General features: G+C 51.0%; 2 protein-coding genes across 3 annotated transcripts; both read right to left on the minus strand.

Moving 5' to 3' along the window:
* Positions 1–5,604: 5,604 nt before the first annotated feature.
* Positions 5,605–7,076, minus strand: LOC134731409 (uncharacterized). Its single transcript, XM_063609311.1, has one exon. It carries the CDS (start codon positions 7,074–7,076, stop codon positions 6,441–6,443), a length of 636 nt encoding a protein of 211 aa, XP_063465381.1. The 3' UTR covers positions 5,605–6,440.
* Positions 5,605–25,927, minus strand: NYNRIN (NYN domain and retroviral integrase containing). Of its 2 annotated transcripts, none has more exons than XM_055291647.2 (9): positions 25,709–25,927; positions 25,351–25,565; positions 16,358–16,536; positions 14,677–16,233; positions 13,670–13,800; positions 13,426–13,522; positions 11,809–11,910; positions 11,489–11,590; positions 5,605–10,307 (listed from the first exon to the last, which is right to left on the minus strand). In XM_055291647.2, exons 2-9 carry the CDS (start codon positions 25,546–25,548, stop codon positions 7,457–7,459), a joined length of 5,217 nt encoding a protein of 1,738 aa, XP_055147622.1. In that variant the 5' UTR covers positions 25,549–25,565; positions 25,709–25,927; the 3' UTR covers positions 5,605–7,456. The 2 variants fall into 2 exon arrangements, with proteins under 2 accessions (XP_055147622.1, XP_055147621.1); XM_055291646.2 differs by having other exon boundaries at positions 16,358–17,016.

Here is a 25,927-nt window from a genome sequence, read left to right on the forward strand (position 1 = left end):
CAGGATAATCTCCCTATTTTAAGGTCCACAACCTGAATTGCATATTTGAAGTTCGTTTTGCCATGTAACATAACATATTCACAGGTTCCAGGGATTAAGGCATGGACATCTTCAGGACATCTGCATATCAGAGTCACTAAACTTAGAGATGGCATCGTGTAGAGAAAAGGCATCCAGCTACAATACCACTGCATGGAAAACGTATGGGCTTGAAAATCTCCCTTGATATATACAAGATAAATACCAGCTCAGATTTTAATCATTTTAGAAGGTGAACGAATTCCCAGGTCCCAACCAAAAATTCATTGATTAATAATCCAAAACTTGATCTACATTGAGATATATTTTTATTTTAGATATCTAAATTCAAAAATTGGCCTGAGCTGAGATAATATCTCTCAGGTCTACCGCCCATCTTTATAGTGGATTTAAGCATAGGTGTTATAAACTTTATAATCCTTATAATGGTATGTGTCCCTTACCAAAATGAAGCTTTTAGAGAAACTGACATATTAGTGATTCAATTGAAATATTTAGGAGGATTTGATTGTTTTCAATCAATGTTTAAATAATTTGACTTGTTAAATGTATAGATTTTGATTTGCTGGTTATAGAAATCGTGTTCAAACATTTAGACAATTTTTCCTTCAGTAGGTTTGTGAATAGATTAAACAATAAATAAAGCACAGGTGATGGTGTGTGGTCCTCTTCAGGTACCAAAAGCTCCTCAGACTTTAAGGATCCTAACAACAGACTCCAACTATTCACCTTCCCTATGCCCATGCCCTGGCAGCTGATTCCTACAGAGAAGTCCCACTGATGAAGGATTCAATGTGGACCTAAATCCATGGCCTCCAGCCACATCTGGTCCTCAATCCTGTAATCCTCAATCCTCTAACTCTTTACTGGTTTCCTTTGCCAGCTGCCCCTCATCTTCCCCAGAATCCACTGCCGGCTTCTGTTCACTCCTTAAGCCTTTTGCCCCACTGGTTCTGCTCCCATGGCCATGGTCAGCGGCAGACAGCCTCACCTTCCACCTCACTGAGAACACAGAAACTCCAAGCAGGACCCTGCCCACCACCACACTTACAAACTCACCTTCCTCCCCATCTCTGCTTCCTCCTGCCTGTCTCGATGGGAGACGAGTTCCTCCTCCTGTCAAGGCTGCTATCCTCATCCACCAGTCTTGGATCCAGTTTCCTCCAGACATCCTGTCCTCTGTCACTTTCCTTTCTACTCACTCCTTCCCTTCAGCAACTCTTAAAGTTTAAGAGCTCAAGTCTCTTAAATCTAAGAGAAGATAGGCGTGGAAGTAGTTGTAGATATAGGTATAGTTATCCTCAGCTCTATCTATTCCTGCAGGTAGTTAGCGTCAGCTCATCTCCTCCTTAAAGCAAAATATTGTAGTATACAAATGTCTACACTCTCGATTTGCACACCTCTTAATCACCGGTGAACTATGGCCTCCACTGCTCCACCTGAACTGCCCTCAGCCATGGCTCATAACTTCCGTGTTACTGAAGCTGGTGAACACTTCCTAGTCCTCCTGTCACTCAGTCTCTAACATTTGACCCTGCTGACTATGCCCTCCTTCTAGAAGCACTCTGCCCCGACTTCCCTGACTGTGCGCTCCCTGGTTTTCCTCCACCTCTCTGCCTGTGCCCTGCATCTCTTAAGTGCTGATTTTCATCAAGGTTCTGCCCTAGCATTCTTTGGTCCTAAGACACTCTCAAAGGCACAAATGACCGTCCATATGCTGACAATGTTATCTCTATCCAGGATCGCCCTTTCTGAAACTCAGACTCATACATTGAATATTCCACTTTCTTTTTTTTTTTTTTTTTTTTTTTTTTTTTGAGAAGGAGTCTTGCTCTCTTGCCCAGGCCGGAGTGCGGTGGCGCTATATCGGCTCACTGCAAGCTCTGCCTCCCGGGTTCATGCCATTCTCCTGCCTCAGCCTCCTGAGTAGCTGCGATTACAGGCACCCGCCACCGCGCCCGGCTAATTTTTTTTTTTTTTTTTTTTTGTATTTTTAGTAGAGACGGAGTCTCACCGTGTTAGCCAAGATGGTCTCAATCTCCTGACCTCGTGATCCACCCGCCTCGGCCTCCCAAAGTGCTGGGATTACAGGCATGAGCCACCGCGCCCGGCCTTGAATATTCCACTTTCAAGTCTACATGCTAAAACCTGAAATTATAGTCTTTCCTCCCTAAATCTGTTCTCTCGCCCTTGTTCTCTATATCTGTAAATCAAACTTCCCTGTTGCCCAAACCAAAAATGGCCATTATCCTTAATTCTTCCCTCTCCCATTACCCTCATGTCTAGTCATTCACATCCATCAGTTCCATTCATTTCTTTCCGTCTGCCCTGGCTCAAACTAACAATCTTTTAGCTAGATTTCTATGAAAGCCTCCTAACTGGTCCTGTGGTCTCCTAACTGGTCCTGTGGTTTCCCTTCAATTCTCCAGACTGCAGTTGCCTTAGTGATCTGTGTAAATAAACTTCACTGCCTAAGGCCCTTTGGGGGCTCCAGGTGGGCCTCAGAATGAAATCCATATTTCTTAACATGGTTTTCGAGATCCCTCACAATTCAACTCCCAGAATTTCTACTACTTCATTTTTCACCATCTACAAGAAGGTACAGACCTAAGAAATAGCGCCACTTATTAGCTGAAGGGAAATGGCACTCTGGAAAAAGAGAGTACAGCATTTCAGTCAAAACTTATCAGGTCCAAGAGAATAGTTCTTGGACCCAACAGAGGTAAATTCATTTTAGTTTGTGAATCATCTTACTGAGGACCAAACTTTAATGGAGACATCTTAGCGGACTCTATGTAGTGCATTAATAACAGATGGAGAGACTATAGATTAAGCGAGGGGAGACTAATTCTAACAACAAAATGAATGTACTTGTGTCAGAGGCAGTAGTATAGTGGTTAAGATGGTGAGCACAGAGGCCGAGCATGGTGGCTCATGCCTGTAATCCCAGCACTTTGGGAGACCGAGGCCGGTGGATCACCTGAGGTCAGGAGTTCGAGACCAGCCTGGCCAACGTGGCGAAACCCTGTCTCTACTAAAAGTACAAAAATTAGCCAGGCATGGTGGCAGGCGCCTGTAATCCCAGCTACTCAGGAGGCTGAGGCATGAGAATCACTTGAACCTGGGAGGCGAAAGTTGCAGTGAGCCGAGATCGTGCCACTGCACTCCAGCCTGGGCAACAAGAGCAAAACTCTGTTGCAAAAAAAAAAAAAAAGACAAGACAAGAAAAAAGAAAAGAAAAGAAAAGGTGAGCACAGGAGTCAGTGCTCAAATCCAGCCTCTCAGTGGCTGTACATGACTTTTGGTGAGTTACTTCACCTCTCTGTGCCTCATTTTCTTCCATCTATAAAATGGAGATACTAATTGTATGCACCCCACAGGGTTGGAAAGCACTTAGAACAGTACCCAACACAGAGTAAGTACTCAGTATATGTAAGTTACTGTTACCAGATGACTTAGTAAACAAGTTAAAAATTGGACCTGTCCCAGGAATTCTTGGACAGTCTTTTAAAAGCAGGTAGGATTTTTTATTTATTGTAGCCATTTACCTGCTACAAAGCTTTTGTCTTCCAGGTATGTTCACTTTCATTCATGAACACATGGACTTAGTAAATACTTGCTAGGAAAGCATGGTATAGCAAGGCTTAGGTGGTCCCAACCTCACCAGACAGTTTATGTAAGTTTAAACAGGGGCACGGGATAGGAATATTCTTTTTTTTATTGTTTGCTTATATCATGGGATTGTTTGGATACTGGCAACTTTGTAATTTCTCTGTTAGAGACTTGGGGAAGCCCTCCTGCCAGGGCCCAAATAAGAAGGAATAATTGTGATGGCGTAAACCAGAGAAGCAGTGACTGGTTGCCTAGAGTGTCCATGGTGCTTTACCACGGACAAAACTCTTTAATTCACCCCTCCAAAAATAGGAGGAATCTCAAACTTCTGTTCAGACCTGGTAGATTGTTGAACAGCAAAGAAGAAAAACCTCACTGTCAGAGGACCTAGAAGCCAGTGTGAGTAAAATCTGATTCTTGCTTAAAGTTACCTAGAGTAAAAAATAATAACCAAAATTAATAAATTGTTTGTAGTACAGGTCAGCAATGGAAAGGGTCAGCACTCTAAAGTGGAAGGCTGACTGGAAAGGTGGCTTGGCAAAATCCTATTACTTTTGGTGAAGGGGCTCAGGCAAGGCCTCTCTGACTGTCGTGTGGGCTGAGACCCCAGGCCCCTGCACCATGGGCTCCTAAGCCACATTGTTTCCCTCACCACCCTGAACTGTATTTGTTTGTTGGATTGTCTGTCTCCCTCACGTGACTGCGGGCTGCAAAGAGGCAGAGACCTTGTCACTCCTGTTACCTGTTAGCCATCCCACACCTAGGCAGAGCCTGGCACATAGCAGGTGTCCTATAGATACTGAATGAACAATGGTATGCACATGAGCTAGGGAGTTCTCAGGAAGGATGGTTCCCACCCCGACCCGTATGCCAGCCAGTGCTGAGCAGAACCCCGGGCAGGTGAGAAAGGCAGCAAAAAGCAAAGGCCTAAAGTCACGAAGCTTGGCCTGGGTTAAGAAGGTCTCTGACCCTCAGGGGACAGAACAGCAAGAGTTCCCAGGGCAGGAAGAAGAGTAATGCTTGCTACGTGTGATGAATGCTATTCCATCTCAAGTCATACTAGCCTCTTCAAACAGATAATTTCATGTAATCCTTGAACCATCTCATAAATTAGGAATTGTTACCCTGCGTTTTACAGATGGGGAAACTGACGCCTCAGGAAACAGCCTGCTTAGGTAGCAAATATAGATGCAAACCTAGGTCTATAATTTTTCCAGTAAAATGAAGCTGGTTCAGCACCAACACCATTCTCTCATCATTCTTTTATTTTCTTTCTTTCTTTCCTTCCTCCCTTCCTTCCTTCCTTCTTTCCTTCTTTCTTTCTTTCCTTCTTTCCTTCTTTCTCTTTTCTTTTTGAGATGGAGTCTCGCTCTGTCACCCAGGCTGGAGTGCAGTGATGTGATCTCGGCTCACTGCAACCTCCGTCTCCCGGGTTCAAGCAATTCTCCTGCCTCAGCCTCCTGAGTAGCTGGGATTACAGATGCCTGACACCACACCCAGCTGATTTTTGTATTTTTAGTAGAGACGAGGTTTCACCATGTTGGCCAGGCTGGTCTCGAACTCCTGGCCTCAAGCAATCCACCCACCTCGGCCTCCCAAAGTGCTGGGATAACAGGCATGAGCCACTGTGCCCTGCCTCATCACTCGTTTTCATTCCCACCCTGCCCACTTCCAAGACATTAACTGCCAAGAGTACCAGCTTGGAAACCCAGAGGTGGGACTCTCCTTCCAGCCCTGCCATGAAGCAGCTATGGAGCCTTAAGCATATCGCCCTCTGGGCCCTGCTCTCCTCATCTGTACAGTAAGAGCTTGGGGCAGATGATCTGGAAAAGGTACTTTTCTTCAAATCTGCAAGTCTATCTGGGAAACATATAGCAGCCATACCCCATGACTGCCCCACACTTCTCATTCCCACAATTGAGACTGAAGCTAAACAAAGAACTGGACATCAGCTCCAGTTTGATTCGTTTATTGACAAATCAAATGAAAAAAAAATTCACTTAAAACAAGGGTATGTGATCATAAATGTAGCTAACAGGGGGAACGCATACAGCACCAGGGAGGGAGAGTGAGGCTGGACATACCATTACAGAGAGGAGGAAGAGAAAGAATGGTGCGGGGGGCGGAGGAAAGAGAGCACCTGCCAAAAATCCCACACTTTCCACTTCTCAGCTATCACTCAATCATTTTTCTGGACAGGGTTAACAGCTAGAAATGGTTTAAGGGCAACATCCAGGTAGTTTGTCTGGAAGATCAGGGAGATGAAGAGTTGGAGAGAATGTGGGTGTAGGATTTTGAAGGATTCTCCAGCTTGAACCTGTTGCCAGAACCCTTTTCATGGTGAACTGGGAGTCAGGAAGCTTAATCCTGGTCTCAGCTCAGCCATGAACTCACTGTGTGACTTTGGGTGAATCACTTTCCCTCTGTGATCCTCTTTCCTCTGCTGTATAACAATCAAGTTGGCAAGTTCTCCACTGGCTCTAGCACTCTGCAACGCCAAGCATTCTGGCAACCTGTGCTAGACCAGGAGACTGGCTCAGCTTCTGGAGAAATGAAACTACTCAGAAGGCCAGCCAGAGTGAAGTGGCACTGGCCTTCACCTGGAGCCCACTTCCTTGGCAGCAGCAGCAATTCAGAGGGTGAGTGTACATGCACACACCTGCAAGGAACTCACGCTCACTGCAAGGCTGCTCTCTGCAAAGAATGGCTGTGAGGGAGCCTGGGTTTTGCTCTACACAGAAGGCAGGTCCACAGGACTCGGGGGGAGGGGGGTGTTACAGATGAAGCAATCACACAATCTGTAGGGTCTGGGATGCAGGATACAGTGGAGGTAGAAGGAGCAGAGGGCTGTAGACTTTGGGATGGGGTTGGGAGGGGTTGGGAGGTAGAGCCATGCCAGCACTTCGCCGTGTGCCACTCTTGTTGCAGATGCCCTCCCCCCTTAAAACAGAGGCCGGGGCCCCTGGGTCTAACAGAAGCAGCTCTTCAGGTAGAGATGCCACACTTGGCATCAAGATCCTTGATTCCTGTGGGGTCAACACCATCGAAGCAGGGGTCAGGAATTGTCTCCATTTGCTGGAGTCAAATGAGGTAGGCGAACCCATTTCCCCCTTGCCCTTCCCGTGCTGACAAGCTGGTGGCTTGTGGCTGGCCATCCTCCCACTCCAAGACACTGCCCTGGAGGCCTGGGAGGATGACCAGCCCTGCCCTGACAGCTGTGCAGGCCACACCTGGCTTAAGAAAGCTGACTGTGAGGCTAGGAGGCAGCGGCCTCCCCACAGCCTGCCAAGGTTTATGTCATCTGTGACAGCTCTAAGGGCAAAGGGTCCCCAGAAGAACAGGTTGGAGGGAGAAGCCCACATTTGGGGTTTCTGTATGGGAAAGGACTGTGGTTCCAATTCCGAGGTCCGCAGCCACAGTTTCATGGCCAAGATAGTAAGATTCTGGCGTGAGTGTGTGTATGCACACCACCACACACCTACATGTGAAGGGGAAAGAGGATACTTGGGGAAAAGACACTGAGCCTGGTATATCCTAGAGAAGCACTCTATTTCCCAGTGTAAAACTGCCAGGGACCCATATCTGACAGCCTTTGGCAAATTCTCCAAGTACCCCAGACTGGGGATGTTTCCACAGGGATGCTGGTCCCTAGTTCAAGGCAATTCAGCAAAGCTTTATGAAGCAACTTCTCTACAAAAGGCACAACTGAGGGCCCCTAGTGGGCTGAGAGCACTGCTGGGACAGGAGGAGGCCTAGCAGCAGAAACCCACAGCCCTGGGGCAGGGGGCACCCCCGCTGCTCCCGCTCACTGCTCCAAGACCTTGAAGGACAGGGGGGTGCCACTCTTGGCAAAGGCCTTCATCAGACTGCTGGGATAGATGCACCCCAGCTTCTCTGGGGTTGGGAAGCCCCATATCCTATAGAGTGACAGGCTCAGCCGGTCCCCGATATAGAAGGGACCCACCCATTTGGCACTGCTGCCATTCCTGGGGAGGGACAGCAGGAGGACCTGGTCACCCACATTCCACTCCTTCTCCTGGCTCTCCCGCTTGAAACGCCTGTTCTCGGCCTTTTCACTCGCCTTGTCAGCCACCCTCCAGTGGAGCTCCAGCAGCTCCCCCACCAGCTGTAGCAGGAAGACGTCCATCTTGAGCCCTTCAATGTTTGCGCTGCTCATCTCCCACCACAGGGGCTCCATGAGCCTTGACTCACCCCCAGTAAGGACCTTGAACGGTGTGGCGTCAGTGGAGGAAGCCCTGAAGGCCAGGTGCAGCAAGGGCAGGGAGGCTGCCCACTTCTTCCCATGAAGGAAGATGAACTCCTTGAGGGCCCTCTTGAATTCCCAGTAGGCCCCTGAGCTCGTTAGGCAGGGGAACTGGAGGTCCCTACTCAGGGAGGCCACCTGGGCTCCCAGGGCCAGCCCACAGCTCACAAGGACGTGCCGGGCAAACTGGGGCCCCTGGGCTGCCTCCAGCCTCACAGGAACACCCCACCTTGCAAACACATGCTGAAGCAGCACCTGGGCCACAGCCGTGTGTGTGTAGGGCTTCAGGGGGAATGCCTCCACCCACCTGGTGTTCGGGTCAGCCACAATAAGCACATGCTTATGGCCCTCCTCACTTATGGTGACCGGGCCCACCACCTCGATCTGCAGGTTCGACCAGGGGGCGGTCGACCTGAGGGGCCATGGGGACTCAATAACCTTCAACTCGCTGCCTATGAGATTTCGGGGGATGCAGAACAAGCAGCTCCTGCAGTAATCTTTCACATGCTCCTGCATCCCGGGCCACCACCCCAGCAAACGCAACTTCTTGTAGGTCTCTTCAGGCCTCTGGTGGGCCCCCAAGGGAATGTCATGCACAGAGAAAATCAGATCCCTCCGGAGTTGCGTTGGGACTACCCAGACCCTGGGCTTCTTATCTCCCTTGAACATAAGCAGGCCACTCTCCTTGTCAAGGCTGAGTGAGTTAAAGGCAGAACTAAAAGGTGAGGAGCCGGACAGTTTCTGCCCAGCCTGCAGCCTGGCAATGATATCGGCCAGGGTGCTGTCACTCAGCTGTAATGCCAGCAAATTGGGCCTCTTGCCCATGGCATGGGGACTCACTGTAGGGGCTGGCACATCCTTTGGCAAACTCCACCACTGCCCACCCCCCTGGGCACCCTGCTTGGCCAGGGTGTCCACTGTCACAGCAAACAGAGAGCCCCGGTAGGAGGTTCGGTAGATAAACGGAAGGGATGAGAGGCCAGAGGTGAGGGATATGATGTAGGAGAGCAGGCTTGGGTGAGGGAGGGGAGCTCCATCAGAGGAGAGGAAGCCCCGAGCCCTCCAGAGGGGCAGGAGCTCCCACAGGAGGCTGAAGATCCAGTTGCAGTGAGTGAGGAAAACCACTGGGAGTGGGGACTGGCCAAAGCGCTCCAGGCCGCAGGCCACGGCTGCCAGGTGGGCATAGGTTGGCGTGTAAGGGGAGCAGGAGAAGGAAAGGGAGACAGGGGGGCTGGTGGGCGATAGAACATAGAGACCAAAGCCAGCACACCACTCATCCTCACGGTAGAAGCAGTAGCCCGACATGTGGATGCAGACGAATGTGGACAGGTCAGAGAAAGGCGGCAGAACCTGGAAGAAGCGAGGCATGGAGGCCGCGGGGGTCAGCAGGCGGTTCTCCCCCAGCAGGCCCTGGAGGAGGGCCAATTCCAGGGCCCTCTTGCCTTTGTCCTGAACCAAGAGGGACCATCGGATCAACCAAGCTTTGGAAACCCTGCGGCCCTCCCGCACTTCAGGGTCTGCAGTGGTCCGGGAGGCATAGGAAAGGTCCAGGACCACCGGGGTGTCTCCAATGCAGCGGGAAAAATGCTTGAGGGCCCAGGCCACGGCATAGGGGCTGTCTCCCCCTGACTGGGGGCCCTGGCTCTCCTCGTCAGGGAGGAGGGGTTTTGAGGTATAGGCTATGGGGTGCTTCCTCCCTGAGTGCTCCTGATGGAGGATGGCTGTCAGGGACACGTGGCTCACGGTCACCTCGAGGCGGAAGGGCAGCTGGGAGTTGGGGGCCATCAGGCAGAGGGCAGACACCAGGGCTCGCTTCAGGGCCAGGAAGGCCTCCTCGTGCTCCTGGTCCCATTGCCAGTCGGGCTTCTGCTTGAGGAGGCTGTGCAGGGGACCCACAAGGGCTTCATAGTCAGGGATGGCATCCCTGTGGGAGTCCATGAAGCCCACGAAGAAGGAGAGCGCAGTGAAGTTGCTGGGGATGGTGAGCTGGGCCAGGTGGGCAAGAACCTGCTGGCAGGGAGCCTTTCCATCCCAGGGGATGCCCAGGTAGGGAGAAGCTGCCCCTGGCAGGAGGTCGATGTCCAGGGCCCCATCGGGGGGATCATGGAGGCTGAGGCACCGCAGGATCTCCTCCGAAAGGGACGGGCACTCCACCCTGAACACTGACGCCAGCGAAGAGTCAAGGTCGTCCTCCTCAGCCGCCTTCTGTGTGCCCTGCCCCTGTCTCTGCTCCTCATCCTGCCTCTCCTCCTTCTCTTCCCTGACTTCTTCCATATTCGGCAGACTCTCCAGGGACCCAGAGTCAGCGTCATCACTCAGCTCAGTGATACTGGCTGAGCTGGGAGGAAGGGTCTTCCACACCTTCAGGAAGTTGCCAATGTCAGTGTCCAACCTACACCAAAACAGATGGAAGAGGGAAAGGCAGCCCTATCCTGAGCAATCCTCCAAAGGGAAAGTGCCTCTGTGGAAACCCCATTCCAAAGTGTCCTGAGGCTGGGCCAAGTGCCAACAACTTGCATGACAGAGGCACAATTGGGCCCCTGCCTATAAATACTTCCTCTACCTCATGCATGGGCCAGACCTCCAGTATTAGAGGTTCATTTGTGCCTTGAAGCCTCATCCAATCAAAACTTCACTGACCAACTAACATTTAAACTAGCTGTAAGCCAACGATTTGATAAGAGATGACTGGCAGCTTCCAGCCTAACCCAGGATGAGCAATCCTGGAAAAAGGGGGCAGTGTCACCAAAGCGAAGGAGAGCCTGACAAGGAACTTGTGAGGACACAGCAGGCAAACCTCATCCACATCACTTTTTTCCAAACTGGCAAGGTGAGACTGGGGGATCTGGCCCCAGGAAGCAGTGCTCTACCCAGAAGATCCTGACCAAGGTCCTCTGCTGGGCCTAGGGAACTGGCAGGTGGGCAGCAGGGGATCCAAGTTACTGCAAACCAATTCTGCTGGCACCAGCAATGTGACCTTGGAAAAGTCACTTGAGTCACAGATTCCTCATCTATAAAATGAGGACAGTGGTCATTTATGTATAACTCAAGTTGTGAGGGTCGAATGAGACAATGAACATAGAAAAAAATCCTACTTGGTGAATATTCTAGACACAGCTTCCCTTAGATACAAAGAATAAGAGCAAGGCTGTTCACTGCAGCCTTGGACCCAACAGCATATAATGGAAGTGGTCAAATGGCCCTCAACAAGAAAACAGAAAAATCTATTGGGTACACTTGTAATGGAATACTATATGACCATTAAACAGAGCTACATGAATTAGCATAGCATACATCTGAAAAAACTAATAAATCATTGAGCACAAATGCCAGTTTGGAAGGATGCATATAGAATGTTAAAACTACATTCTACATATGTGCTTTCATGTATGTATTAAAACCTACTGTAAGTGGTTTATGAACACATAAACATGTGGCACAAGTATAAAGACATGAAAAAGTCAGATCACTCACTCTGATCATAATTACGCACTAGATGTTGGCCAACACTAAGGGGAAGTTTCTGATCAGCCCCAGGAGGGCCTGGGAGGCTGTGGAGGCCTGACCTATTACCTGTTTGGCTTCTTCAGAAACTCATCCAAGGTGGGGCCATCACGGCCCAGGGGGTCATCAGGCACCATGAAGAGATTCCCCGCAAAGGTGAAAGGCAGCAAGCTGGGCCCAGGGGAAGAAGAGGCACAGTCACTGTGAGCCCTTGACCCACCCACACCCAGTTGTCGCCTGGCTTCTCCATGGGGCTGAGACCCACATCCTGGCAGGTGCTGGTGGGCACTACTCCAAGGCCTCTCTTCCAGTCCTAATCTCTCCCATGCCAGGGGCTGCCTGACATCCAAGGGGAAGGAATGGCTCAAGCCTCTGGGGAGCCATCTTACCGATCTTTGACCATCAGTTTCTTGGAATTATTCATCAGGATGTGAATCTGCTCATTGGTGACAATGATGCCATCTGTCTCCTCTGCCAGCTTTACCATGAACCTGCAGGGAGAGGGGAAGTCACTAATGACCCAGTAAGTAGCCCCCTCACTTCCTGGGTCATCTGGGAAAATGAACTTGCAGCTTCACATTGAGGTGTGTCAGACAAAGACACTGCCCTTCCTACTCAGAAATCCAGGACCCCTGAGCCCATCCCCTCCTCTATGCAGCCATGTGAGATCACTGATAGGGATCAGGGTCATCCAAGGGTGACCTTGGATGCACGCACTCCCAGCTGTATATACAAACACACACCCCTGTTATACACATAGGCACATACGTACACATGCACAGACACGGAAACTCACATTCGTCCACAATCACACAGGTGTATTTACTGCTTCCATTTTTTGCATCTGTAAAACAGAGATAAAATACCTACCCCATGTTGCTGTGAGGATTAAACTGAATGAGATAATGCTTTTAAGTGTCTAGGTAAGTGCCGGCCACACAGCACACACACAAATATTCCATTATAATGCTTCACCAATGCATAATATTCGTATACATGCCAAGACATACAGACATATATACGCTAACACATATAAGCACACATACCTGAATAAACAAATCCACTTTTCCAAGGATCACCTCTCCTCTAAAGAGGGCTGTGACCAGGAAAGAAAGCAAAGGCTACCTACTTCTCAGTAGTCCCTGAAACTTTCCATTCGGGCTCCCCAAAGCATGCTATTCTTCAAGTGCCCAGCAGAGGGAAGGTCTGCAGAAAAGCAGGCGTCAAACCCACGCCTGAACTCAGAGGCACTTAAAGACTCGATGGAGGGGACTAGCTCTACAAGGAGGGATGCATGAGGTTCTCTGCCCAGCCCTTCCCAGGCCTGGTTGGGTGCCAGGTCTTGGGAAGAGTGTAGAGAAACAGAACTTCTCCCTGCCTGGCATGAGAGTTGCCTATGTGAAACCAGGATCTCTGTCTGCCCAGCCTCAACTCCAACCCAGAACCAGTGACTATGCCAGGGCCTTCCCTGCCCTAAGAGAGGCAGAGTCACAGGCTTCCCCTGAGCACAGAGGTCCTGCAGCCATGCTGAGGAGTGGGCGCTTAGGATTGACAAGCAGGCAAGCATTCGGGGTTTAGGCATCCAGGGCTCCGTCCACATCAGCCATGCACAGAGCTCCACCAGTGACTGGGCTCCGAGGGAGGAAAAGACTAAAGCAGTCTGGAGACATGAGCCTCAACCAAAACGGGCACCCAAAACCCTGGGGAAACCTCTCTGATGTTCACAGGTCATGGGGGAAGAATGCCTGTTAGCTAAGGCAGACGGACTCCAGAGTCCCAAAGTCAGGAACAACTCCGGGCTTGGGGAGAGCCAGCCTCGAGCCCTTTCCTCAATGTGCCCATCCCTCTGCCAACAGAGGCTCATGCTCCACCCCACCCTCTGCACAACCCGCACCCCCAACATGTTTGCCTCCATTTTCCCAGAGAAGACAGGCCGGACTCCACCTGACACACCAGCCGGGCCCAACTCCCTGAGCCCAGGAGGGCAGGCCTGGGGACCGGCACACCTATAATCGTAGGTGGTGATCTTCTTGCCATTCTCAAGCTGGGAGGGCGTGATTGAAAGCATCTTGAGCGAGTGTAGCTTCGTCAGAAAGTGGCTCTCTGGGGGCAAAAGGCAGAAGACAGAAATGGTCAAGGGAGGGCTAAGTGGAAATGGCCACTCTGGGGTGGCAGAGGGTGGGGGCAGCAAGGCAGAGAGAAGAAAGCCTGGTGACACTGCGGAGGCTGGGCAGGCAGGGGACACCTCACCTCTCACCCTCCGGTTCTTCTTCAGCTGCCAGGTGGGAACAAACACAGTGACCTCTCGGTGTCCTCGGTTCCAGAAAAACTGCACTGCCATGGCAATTCCTCGGCAGGAGAAGAAGTGCTGGAGGCCGTGCCTGTGGGGTCGTGGGACAAGGAAAGACCCTGCCTCACCACTCCTCCCTCAGAGCCAGCCCTGGGGCAGCAAGCAAGCAATGCCAGCACCAAGGACACCAATGATGCCCTCTCCCCTTCCCTCCATACTCAGACATTCTGTGAGCACCTACTGGGTGCGGGGCACTGCCAGAAACTCTGTGTGTGTGTGCACGCATGTGTGTGTGTGCATGTACCTGTGTGTACATATGTGTGTAGGGACACTGAGGGCAAGAGGAAGAAGGCAGCCCCTCCACTCAGAGAGCTCAGTTGAGGGCTTAAAGCAAACAAAAATTCCCTGGCCACCGACAGTGTGCTGGGAGTGTGCTCTGCACAGGTGAAACTACTCTATCATGTGGCAGATTATGTGGCATGCACATGTTTATGCTAACACCTCTACAGCAGTAAGTACTGTGCAGGAAGGGCAATCGCTAAGGGCCAGCAGGGTCAGGAAAATCTTCACACTAGAAATCTGTGCTGGGCCTTGAAGTTTGGGCTAAAAGTTTAAAAGCTGGCCTGGGAAGGGCATGGACCTTGGCAGTGGACACATCTGAGCGAAAAGGCCAGCTGAACCCCTTGCTGGCTCAGGGATCTTGGGCAAGATTTCCCACCTCTGAGCCTGCTTCAGCATCTATCAGAGAGGGACACCAGAAACCTGCCCTTGAAGGCTGCTGTAAGGATTCCATGCACACTGCCTGGCATGCAGGAGCCATTCAACATGGATGGACCACTTCCCTCCCCTCTCTTCCCCATGTCGCCCATAGGAAGGTTGGGAAGGGATGCCCACATTCTGTCCGCCAGGGATGCCCTGCCCCAGCTCCACAGCATCCCCAGCCCACCCCACGTCCATGACTACTCACACCATGGCCACACTGCTGCCATCGATGACCACTCGCCGCAACCCCTGGTTTCCAGGTTCCCCTGACAGGTTCAGCTCGAAGGGTGTATTCAGGGCCTCGTGGTACCTCTGGAAGCTGGTCACTGTGCTGTTCGCTTGCAGGTGGCGAGGTGGCTGCCTTGGGGCCCCCTCCCAAGCCCCGAGGAGCCCCTCCATCTGAAACTGATGCTTACTGCTGAGGGCCAAGGTGCCACTGGGCTGGGGACCCTGCCTTCCAGCCTGCCCCTGGCCCTTCGGTAAGGAGACACTAGCTCTTGATGTAGGCTGGACCTCACTCAGAAGTTTGGCTACATCCAAGGTTTGCCCTGCATCCATGGACACCTTCTGAGCTGCAGGTGTTTTGGGAGCTCTGGAGACTTTGGGGGTCACAGGTACTTTGGGAGCTGCAGGTGCTTTGGAAGCTGCAGGTGCTTTGGAAACTGTAGCTGCAGGCCCAGCTTGAGCTTTGGGTGTTTTGGGACCTGCAGGTGATGTTTTTGCTACAGGCGTCTTCTGAGCCTGGGGAGTTTTTGGAGTTGTGGGTTCCACTTGAGCTGCCAACACCGGTTGATTCACAACTGTTTTTTGAGCTGTGGCCATCAATTGAGCTGTTGGCTTTGTTGGAGTCAAAGGCACTTCGGGAGCTGCAGGCTCTGTGTGCACTGCCAGCATCATTCGGGATGTAGGCACTTTGGGAGCTGCAGGTGGCACTTGAGTTCTGGGGGGATTTTCAGCTTTGGGCACTGCTGCAGCCATGGGCACTTTGAGAGTTTCAGGCACTGTTTGAGCTCCAGGTACTGACTGATCTGTCAGCCCCCCTTGAGCCACGGGCTTCCCTTGCCCTGTTGGCAGCACTGGAGGGGGTCCCTCTTCCAGTCCCTTACAATCCAACTGCATACTCCCTTGATCCCCCGGCTCACCTCCAGCCTGTATTTGCGGTGTAGCGGTCAAGCGTGGCCCTATCTGTGGGAGATCCGAGCTAACTTTGTCTTTTACATCTGAGCTCCCAGGGACCACCAATAAACTCGTAACTTTTGGGGGAATCTCTGGCCTTGGGCAATTCTGCAGGGCTGCTTCTCCTCCCAGCCCCCCATCTGGTCTACCAGCTGGGCTTTCTGCACTGGGCAGAGGAGCCAGCTCCTTCTGCTTCCACTCCAGATTTAAGGGCAAAGGATTCTGCCCTGGCAGCTTCAACTGAATGGGGCCCAGAGGCCTCTGCCAGAAGGGGAAATTGAAGCACGCCTGGGAAAGGAGCCAGGCCAGATGTAGAGAATGCAGCTCATTGATCCTCCAGAAGGTTGCAGCAATAGCCCCCGGCCACAATGACCCAAAGGCTGGCCCTGGGGTCCAGGCCTTCCAGGGTGGGCACACGCCCAGGGCTGATACTGGAGGTTGGAAGAGAAGTTTATCTTCTATCCTCTGGACCTGCCTTTGCTTCAACAAGGCTTGTGTGTGGTTCGTGGAGTCCTGGCTGCTTGTGGCTTGCACTGGCCCTTCCTCTTGAGCACTGTCCATACCATCTTGGTTGTTGGAACCGACCCTGGAGGAAGCCCAAGTTCATTGAAAAGGTGGAAGGCCAGTTTGGTCCCAAACTACTACTATTTCCTTAGGGTAGGGGAGCAGGGGTAGGATCAGAGAAGCCAGGTTCATTCTCCAGAACTTACCGTACCAGCTGGTTTGCTGCCTCCTGCAGTGTGCTCTGGGCTGGGATCAGGGACCCAGTGGCTCCCAGGCTAGACAATCTCTTTGAATTTTCTGGGCCCCTGTTCTGGAAGGTCCCCATGTCCACAAAGGGTCCAGGACTCTCTCCCACGGACACCATGGCTGGGGCTTCCTTCTGCTGCTGGGGAGGGCAGATTAGAACCTCCGGATCAGAGTGGGAGTCAGAGATGCCGAAGCGGCTGAGCCACTCGATGATGTCTTCCTTGCCTGCAGCATCCCGCACCAGGCTCAGCAGCAGCTCCTGGACCGCTGGGGGCAGCTGCAGTAGGTCCCCTGCATGCTGGTCACCACGGATCCAGACCAGGGCCCCAAAGGCCCGGGTCACCTCAGCCTCCCAGATCCCCCGGGGGGTCAGCAGAGGGGCAGGGCCCCAGCGCAGTCGCCCCACCAGCTCCTCCAGCCAGTTCTGTGTCATGATGAAAGACTCAGTCAGCCCGCCCACCATCAGGGAGCCAGGGGGGCCAGGCACCAGGTAGGCCAAGGTGCTCCAGCAAAGGCAGTCCAGGAAGAGGCCTTGGGCCCCAAGGAAGGCACAGTGCAGGATGGGCGGGTAGCGAACCTCTTTCCACAGCTCTGGGCTGCACAGGCCCTTCAGGTATTCCTGGGCACAGTGGGGAGAACACAATGAAATTAGTCCATTAGGGGCCTGCCCCGGATCTGCCCTAGCCACCCAAAAGGCCAGCCCCTCACTAACCATGTGGCCCCACCACTACCACCCCCCATCCACCATGAGCCAAATGACTCCCCCATGGCCAGCCACTCTCTCCCTGGTCCTGCACCCTCACACACCCATTTCTTTCCAGGGAACACCAACAGAACAGGGAAGCCTGGGAGAGAGGAGGGAAAGAACCCAGGTTGCAGCTCCAACTCGACCTCAACTGATTAGGTTAATTGTGGGGCATCTATCACCTTCTCAGCACCTAAGTCTCTTCACCGAGAAAAAGGAAGGTTAAACTGGATGCTCCTGAGGTCTAGGCCCAGTCTGGCATTCCTGAATTGTGTGACAGCTGGGGGGAAGGTGGCTGCACTCTACTGAGCACCCTCCATAAGCCAGGAACTATGCAACCTGCGGCAAGTTATTACTCACACAGCATGCCTGCCCCCCACGCCTGCAGTTCCTCATCTGTAAAATGAGAACAGTAATAGTTCCTGCCTCATTGGGCCACTCTGAAGCTTCAGTGAATTAATACGCAGAAAGTACTGAGGATGACACCTGGCACAGCCTGTTCCCATTGTGCAGGCTGAGAAGAGCTATGCAGCTTGCCCAAGGGCACACGGCTAGAGGCTCTGATACCAGAATTTTTTCCACCTCCTCTGGCAGACCACAGTGACTACAGGGTAATCATGTGAGACTCGAGCTTCATTCCCCTCCAGAATACCTCTAGCACAACGTGTACCCCTAATCATAGTAACTCAGTTGCCCAGAGGCGACAGAGGAGGAGATAAGCCACTGGGCCAGTGTCCAGGGGAACCCCTGCACCAGCATATACATGCAATAGCTAAACAGAAGGAAGACCTCTGGCTTTCTGGGCAGACCAAGTCCTAGAGTTCACAGAGCTCACAGTGCACACACTCGCCATCTTTAGCAGTAGCTGGGGTGGGCGAGGTTGGGGTTCCTCTGCTCTGGCTGAGTTCCATCAGTGTGGTCCCATGAGCTCTTGCTCCAATCAGCCACCCCATGTGGACTTCATATGCCCCCATGCCCTTCCACATCCCCTTTCTTTGATAGTCATCCTTCTCATCCCTCTTCCTGCTTTCCCCTGGCAGTCCCATACTCCATTTTGGATCTCCAACAGTGATCCTGAAGACCACCCTGGTGGCTCTGCTCAGTCCCCGGGTCATCCTTCCCTGCTCAGGCCTACGTGTCCCTCTTCCACCTAGAGGAGGCCACAGACCTGCAACTTCTTCCTCAGGGCCTGAAATACATGTCTAACCCCTTTTCAATCAGTTCAAAACCAGCTCAAAACCCGATGGACATCCCAAGCCAACCCCTCCTACCCCAACCTCATCTGGTCCCACTGCCTAGCAAGGTTAAATCTGAGCAGGTGTGGGCTGTCTCAGACCTTAACAAATATTCCCCACCCCATGCACCCCCATTTCGATGACCTGAAAACAACATGAAAAATGGAGAGATGTGCTGGGGAAGAAGATTATGGGTGGCTTCTTTCTCTTTCTGCAGAGATCTTAGAATATTTATGGTTCCATCAACTGTTCAATATTTTATTTTATTTTATTTTATTTTATTTTTTGAGACAAAGTCTCACTCTGTCACCCAGGCTGGAGTACAGTGACACAGCTAGAGGCTCTGATACCAGAATTTTTCCACTGCAGTGATCTCGGCTCACTGCAGCCTCCGCCTCCTAGGTTCAAGCAATTCTCCTGCCTTAGCCTCCCGAGTAGCTGGGATTACAGATGTGCACCAACATGCCCGGCTAATTTTTGTATTTTTAGTAGAGATGGGGTTTTGCCGTGTTGGTCAAGCTGGTCTTGAACTCCTGGCCTCATGCGATCCACCTGCCTCAGCCTCCTAAAGTTCTGGGATTACAGGTGTGAGCCACCGTGCCTGGCCTGATATTTTAAAATTAAGAAATATATAGGAACTGTGATAATTTTTAAAATAATAAATCTGAACTAATATTTAGTGAGAGCTTATTATGTGTCAGGCACTTTGCACACATTATCTTATTTATTCCTTCCTCTGCCCTTTAAGAAAACACTATTATCCCCATTTTAGATGAGCAAGGAAGGCCATATGTCCAAGATCACACAGTTAGTAGGCTGGGATACTCAGGCACTCTAGCTTCACAGTCGGGGGTCTTCACCATGATGCCGTCTATACTGTAGAGGGAGAGAAGATAAGGGAATAACAGGCATTTACAGTCTGAAAATACCTGAACAGCTTTCCTGCCTAAAGCCAACCCAGACCTTCTTCCTCCAAGAGGAGAAAAAGTAGAGAAGAAGAGGCAGGAACAACTAACAACTAGGTAGAAAGATGATACGAAAGAATAGAAAAGGGCACAGAAAAAGAGCACTGTATTTGTAAGAATATATTGTCCAATACCCACAGGTCGTTAGTCAACTTGTAAGTTAAATAAAAGCATTTATATGACATATTTTAATACTATTCTGTACTTGTCAAGGTGCTTTATTACTTAACACCTAACTTAGGGCTCTCCTTTCTCATAAGTCAGTTATCATTTATCGTCTACTTTCCAGAACCACCCCAATTTACACTGCAGGATACTCTAAAGGCTCAGAAAACAACAACAAGAAACTCTGGAATTGGAAGTGAAGGGGAATATGAAAAACCAGGTTCTTTGAGGAGCAGTTAGATCTGGGAGCCCAACGACTCCCAACACACACACACACACACACACACACACACACACACACACACAGGCTTGGCAAGGACCTTCCCGCTCACTGGAGGGCTGTTCTCCAGGGAGTACAAAACAAGGTCTTAGGAGTCAAGGTTGATCAGCATAATCAAAGGTGTGAGCACCACACAAAAAACATGGAGGGAGTGAGGAGGGCCAAAGAATGATGTGTACAATGCAAGCTAAACGCAGAGAAACTCATTCTTCCCACTCAGAGATTTGCTTGGCAGCCAGACCCTGACCCTCCAGGCCACAGAAGAGAGGCATACATTCTGGAAAACCTGGCCAGCCCAAGAGCAAAGACTTAAAGTTCACAAAACAGGATCCCTAACCGACAGCACCTGCAAATCTCTGTACAATCAAGCTCAAAATCAACAAGTCCTGCCCACAGCCTCCACTCCCAATCAGCTTTTTGTCCTTCACTCTTTATCATGCAAGGATTATCAGGCTTATGAGGAAAACTTCTAATGTGAAACACAGAGAACAAACCACACAGGAAAAAAAGAGCAACCTGAAAGAAGAGAAACTAGTGGGGAGAAGAAAACTTCAAAAAGCTTACTATCATTTCTCTCCTCAGTGAGGTAACAAAGAATATGGTACACACTAAACAAGAATAGAATACATGCGTTTCAAATTTTATTTAAAAAGCGTAGGATACTATTTTTAACAGACAGAATACAAGTCACTTCTAGACATTAAAATTTGATGGCAGAAATGAAAGACCCAAGAAAAGGCTTCAAAGATAAAATTAAGGAAAACTTCAGAAAGCAGAACAAAAAGTTAAAGTTGAAAAAGAGGAGAAAACATAAGAAAATAGAGGACTTCCAGAAAGAGAGGACAGAGATAGCACAGGGGAGGAAATCATCTACTAAATATTTCCCCACATTTCCCGGATCTGAGGAACATGAGTGTCCAGATAGAAGGCCCCCTAAGTACAACAAAAGTGCCTGACAATGGAGGAAAACAGACCCGCACAAAAGGGCCTCACTGGGAGACTGCAGAACATTGGGGAAAACTGACAACTTCCAGAGAAAAAAACATCTCACACAAATGACCAGGGACCAGAATAGCTTCAGGCTCCTCCAAATGGAGCACAACCCTCACATTTCTGAAGGAAAATAATTTTCCTTTTATAATTTGATATCAGCTAAGCTATCAATCAAGTATCCTTTGGCTATGCAACGTGGACATGCAACCTCGGCATTTTTCCTCCTGTAAAACCTTTCCCGGGAAGCTACTGGAGAGCAGTGTTCCAGCAAACCAAATAGGAAAGAAGCAAAGACCATCTCCAGGATGACAGTGAAGAGAAATATCAGAATTTATTCATCTATTCGACAAATCATTCTTGACTACATGCCAGGCACTGTTTTAGGGTGACAACGGTCATTACGCAGGACAACTAGTTCAGATTGGAGGGTATGACTCAAGAGACAGGCATGTGGAAAGCAGGCATCGGCATACACTTTGCTGCTGCACCATCTTTTTAACTTGAGGCTACAGATGGATGTGTTCCATCAGCCCAGGAAAGAAAAAGTTTCAAGGTCCGGGATATGAGTATTTAGCAAAGAAAAAAGGCAAAGGATGCCAAGAACGACAGCTGTGTCAGCCTGGAAAGCAACAGACCAGACAGGAGAGATGGCGCCAAGAAAAAATTTAGAACCAAAAGAACACCTTGAACTGATAGACTGACCTTGTAGAAAACTGTACTGAGAGGCTACTGGAAGTGATAAGAATTAACAATAGGTACAAAGAAAGGCAAATTGAAAAACAAGGAGTGCTTAACCTCAATGACCTCAGTGAAACCAAAAAGTAAGAAAGAAAACAAAATCATAGTACACTTCAGTGCTTCGATGTGAACGCTATGTGCACAAGCATAACGAGGCAATGCTAAATGTAGATTTAGCAGATAATTGAAACAGAACTATCTTGAGAAGAGGGGCTGGCCGTGAAAGGGAGCCAAATCCTCACATACGATAATGGGACCAAAAAAAGATAACACCAAACGTTGATTAATTAAAAGACAACAGTGTCTACATATTCTTTTAGAAATGTGGAGATGCGTAAATGCCAGAGCAAATACTGTCAGTGGGGACGGTTACTGAAGGAGGAATTGGGAAGGCCAGGGCAGGGAACCACTGTGTGCTCTTCTAAGCCTTTTGGTAATAACTGGACTTTTCAAATGTGTATTACTTTGATAAAAGAAAATTTAAGTTTAAAGAAAAAGAAGTATTCAGTGCCCACAACACAAGTAGGTGTCCTGGTAAATGTTTAACAATCAGCTGGGGGTGGGGGGTAAACTTGATTTGTCGCATTTGCCAATTTCTGTGGCATAAATACTCCCACCATGGCTGTAAATACTCCTCCACTCGCTTGCACAATTCCTGAAATTTTAACAGTGGGTCCATGGGAGCCAACTCCAGGCACTGACCACAACCAACTCTCAGGGTACTGCTCACAGTTAGTGTGCGCAAAGATAGTTCAACTTCCATCTGACAGCCAAGCCAGATGTCAGCAGGCCACACCCTGTCCCAGAGCTCCAGAACCCAGTCTCCAAAAGGTACTCTTGCCCACTACCACTGCCTTTAGGCTCCCCATCACCTCCCGCAGTGGTCACCTCTCTTCTCTGCCGCCCACCCCATCCTCACTTCATTGCCAAAGGGGAGAAGGGCGGAGCAGGGCTTGTCCCAGGCCTCTTCTGATCATTATTAAAACCCGCCTCTCCACTCACTGATTTCACCTCAGAGAGGCCTCCCCAGTGTTTGTTTTGCTGCCTGGGAATGTGTTTCACAGTAATGTCTTCAATGTTTTTTAATCCCACCACAACAAAACAATTTTAAAGCACTCAAGTTTCACAGAGATTTTCCTGAGAAACCAACCACATAGAAACACACTCAGGCCCTTCTCTGATGAGCCTGTATCCTTCTCGACCCCTCCTCCCCTCAGACGCCAACAAGCCACCCACTCCATCAGCCCTCCCCCAGTCCTGCAACCTGTGGTCTCCCAGAGTCCTCTCTGCCTGTTGGCCTATGTTCAGTAGGCCATTAACAAAGTGCGTGATTCTGTGTCCCTACAGCTGAGATTGGGGCCAGCCACGCTACCTCCCTATGAGAACCACAAGACATCCTTACACTTGGGAAATGTTCATGTGTCAGATCGCTGGACCTTAGACAGCATTTAATCCAAGACTTCCACTTTACAAACAGGGAGATCGAGACTCAGAGAGGGAAAAGGACTTGCTCAAAGTTATGCAGCTAGTTGAAAACAATAGTAGCTAACATCTATACTCTATAGCTCTCCACATTTTATAAAAGTATTGTAACATGCATGATTTCAGCAGACTGTCACAAACTCTTCATGAACCAGGTATTATTATAGTCTGCTCCATAGATGAGGAAAATGGCTCAAGAGAGGATAAATTATTTGATCTGGTCACCCAGTTAACAGGTAGCAAACCCCAGTCTCAAACTCTCCTCACCACACCCTTCCTATCTTGGTTGTAACTTGGTGGCAGCATATCAAACCCAGATCCCCTAACCCCTGAGACAAAACTTTAACCACCCCCCACCTTCCCTGTCCTCCTTCTCCAAATTGCCAAGAAAGTCTCCTTTATGCTCATTGTGTACAATAAGGCAAGGAGCTACCCAGAATCCCCTCACGCTGGGTTCCCACTTTTCAACAATGCCTTTCCCAAACGGAAGACAAAGGGGGAGTGGAGGAACAGGGCTCGGAATCAAGGGAGCCACTGATTCCATTAGCAGGGCCTACAGTGGGAGCCTGAAGTGTGAGATCTGTGGCCTGAAGAACCCTGAAGCAGCAGAGGGAGACGGAGCAGATAGGCCTGGAGAAGCCAATCCAGGATTTGAGCAAGGAGGGGGTGGGGGGGTACCTCCGAAAGTGTGAGTCCTGGCCCGGCACAGTGGTTCATGCCTGTAATCCCAGCACTTTGGGAGGCTGAGGCGGGTGGATCACCTGAGGCCGGGAGTTCAAGACCAACCTGGCCAACATGGTGAAACCTCATCTCTACTAAAATACAAAAATTAGCTGGGCATGGTGGCACATGCCTGTAAGCCCAGCCACTCAGGAGGCTGAGGCAGGAGAATCACTTGAACACAGGAGGCAGAGGTGGAGGTTGCAGTGAGCCAAGACTGTGCCACTGCACTCCAGCCTGGGCAACAGAGTGAAACTCCATCTCAAAAAAAAAAAAAAGAAAGAAAGAAAAAGAAAAAGAAAGTGCGAGTCTCCTAAGAGGGTGAGCTGCTGTCTTTCAAAGTAACAAAAACATTAAGAACCCAAAGAACCCAAAACACTCCTCTTGTTAGCCTACCCTACCCCGGCTTCTGAAAAGTCTTCCTCTCAAGGCCTCCAGCACATCTGTTCTCTGGGAAGACACCCCTTCCCTCTCCTAGCATCTCTGTCAAAATTGGAAAAACTGCTGACCTAGCAGCTCCACAGAGGGGTTGAGGGAGGAACTTCCCAGCCTGCCTGCCTACCAGGCTGGCTGGCGGAGTTCTGGGCCTCCCCACCCATGGCCTTGACCAATGAAGATATAGGTATAGACCCAGCTGCAGTAGGTGTGTGTTAAAGGGGAAGGTGGTCTGGGGCAGAGGGAGGCTGTGGCATTCCTACAAAGAAGAAGTAAAATAAAGGAATCTAAGGGAAGAGGTAAACCTTGGGGGACAGGGGAATCTGACAGGCCCAAGGGGAGGAAAAGCTTGTGAGAGAAGCCAGGGAGATTGCAAGAGAGGCGCGCTGTGATCTGGCCTGTCCAAGGTCCAGCCCCACATAGCAAGCCCTTTCATCTGAAAGCCCATAGCCCTCCTCCCAGACTCCCACCCATCTCCAAGGGGTGGGAATCTGGGAAGAGGGCTGCACCCCACTCTGAACTCCTGCAAGAAGCTGAGTGGCATCAAGAGCGTGGGGCAGGGAGCCCAGAGCCCTGGGTTCTGGTCCAACCCCCACCACCTCACCTACCTGACTCTGAGCACTCAGCCAGGCCCCTTACCCTCTCTGGCCACCAGTACCTCATCTGTAAAATGCCAGTGTCACTCTAGAAGCATCTCTAAAGCCTCCAGTCCTAGTACTCACAGGCTCCAAGAGGCAGCCCAGGATTTAAGGAGACTTAAAAGGAGACAGAAGGACCTGGGTCTTTCAGCCTTGGTGGAGAACAAAGAGGTGTGTTGCAGAGGCCACAGAAATACAGCGCCTTGAGTTTCTCCTCAGATGGAAAAGTGGGGCTGCGGATGCTGGGGCCCTGGCCAGGGAAGTCTCATGGGGGGACACACACCGAGGAGGTGCTCTCAGTGCACTTGAGGGACAGAGGTGACACGTAGGGAAGGGGAGGGGCAGGAAAGGAAGGAACCAGAGGGAAGAAGCGGGCATGGAAGGAGCGCAGGCTGATCTGGGGAAGCAGGAGGATGGCCCAGTACCTGCCTGCCACACTGCCAAATCCAAGCGGGGGCAGGGTGGGTGGTGCCTCTGCGGACCACCATCTCCCCAGGGGAAGGGGAGAGAGTGATCTGGCTGGAAGAGATGGGTGGGGGTGGGGAGAAGCTGTTTACCTTGGCTTTGCCCATGTTCTCTCGGGGCCCCTCGAGCTGTAGCCAGAAGTAGGGGTTGTCCGGGCGGCTCTGGAAGGCGTTCAGCTTGACCCTAAAGATGCGCTGCACTTGCAGCCGCTGCCGCTGCACCCGAGGCTTCGATTTTGTCTGCACCATGAACCATTCCTGCGCCGGAGGATCGCCCCCTGACAGGAGCATGGCTGCCCCGCCCGCTCCTGGAACGAAGGAGACGATAGTGTCACCCGGGTCTCGGCGCGGCAGGCGCCCCAGCCCCCAGCCCCAGGCGCCTAAGCCACGCCCCCTCCTCCCCGCGGCGCGCCCCCAGCAAGGCCTCCTTCCTCCAGGCGGCGGGACCCACCCGGCACGGCTCGCGCGCCCGCCCTCTGGAGCTTGGTCCCCTTCGACCGCTGCTACCGCGACGAGCTCTTCCTGCCCGGGGTTGTAGCTAGGGGTGGGACCGGTCGGGCTCCTGCCGCCCTTCCCTCCGCCCCCAGGCTTCCCCCTCCAGCACTCCGCCAGCCCCTCCTGGATCAACTGTGTCTGTGTCTGCTGGATAGCTCAAGGGGGCGCGGAGAAG

The sequence above is a fragment of the Symphalangus syndactylus genome, chromosome 9 (assembly GCF_028878055.3).
Source record: "Symphalangus syndactylus isolate Jambi chromosome 9, NHGRI_mSymSyn1-v2.1_pri, whole genome shotgun sequence".
Taxonomy (NCBI): Eukaryota; Metazoa; Chordata; class Mammalia; order Primates; family Hylobatidae; genus Symphalangus; species Symphalangus syndactylus.

Coding starts and splice junctions, on each gene's coding strand:
- NYNRIN (XM_055291646.2), bottom strand. CDS start 25,548: ATGCTCCTGTCAGGGGGCGATCCTCCGGCGCAGGAATGGTTCATGGTG. Junction 13,523..13,669: donor GAAGAACCGGAGGGTGAGAG/GTGAGGTGTCCC, acceptor TTTTGCCCCCAG/AGAGCCACTTTCTGACGAAG. Junction 11,911..13,425: donor ATCACCACCTACGATTATAG/GTGTGCCGGTCC, acceptor CTCTCCCTGCAG/GTTCATGGTAAAGCTGGCAG.
- LOC134731409 (XM_063609311.1), bottom strand. CDS start 7,076: ATGAAACTGTGGCTGCGGACCTCGGAATTGGAACCACAGTCCTTTCCC.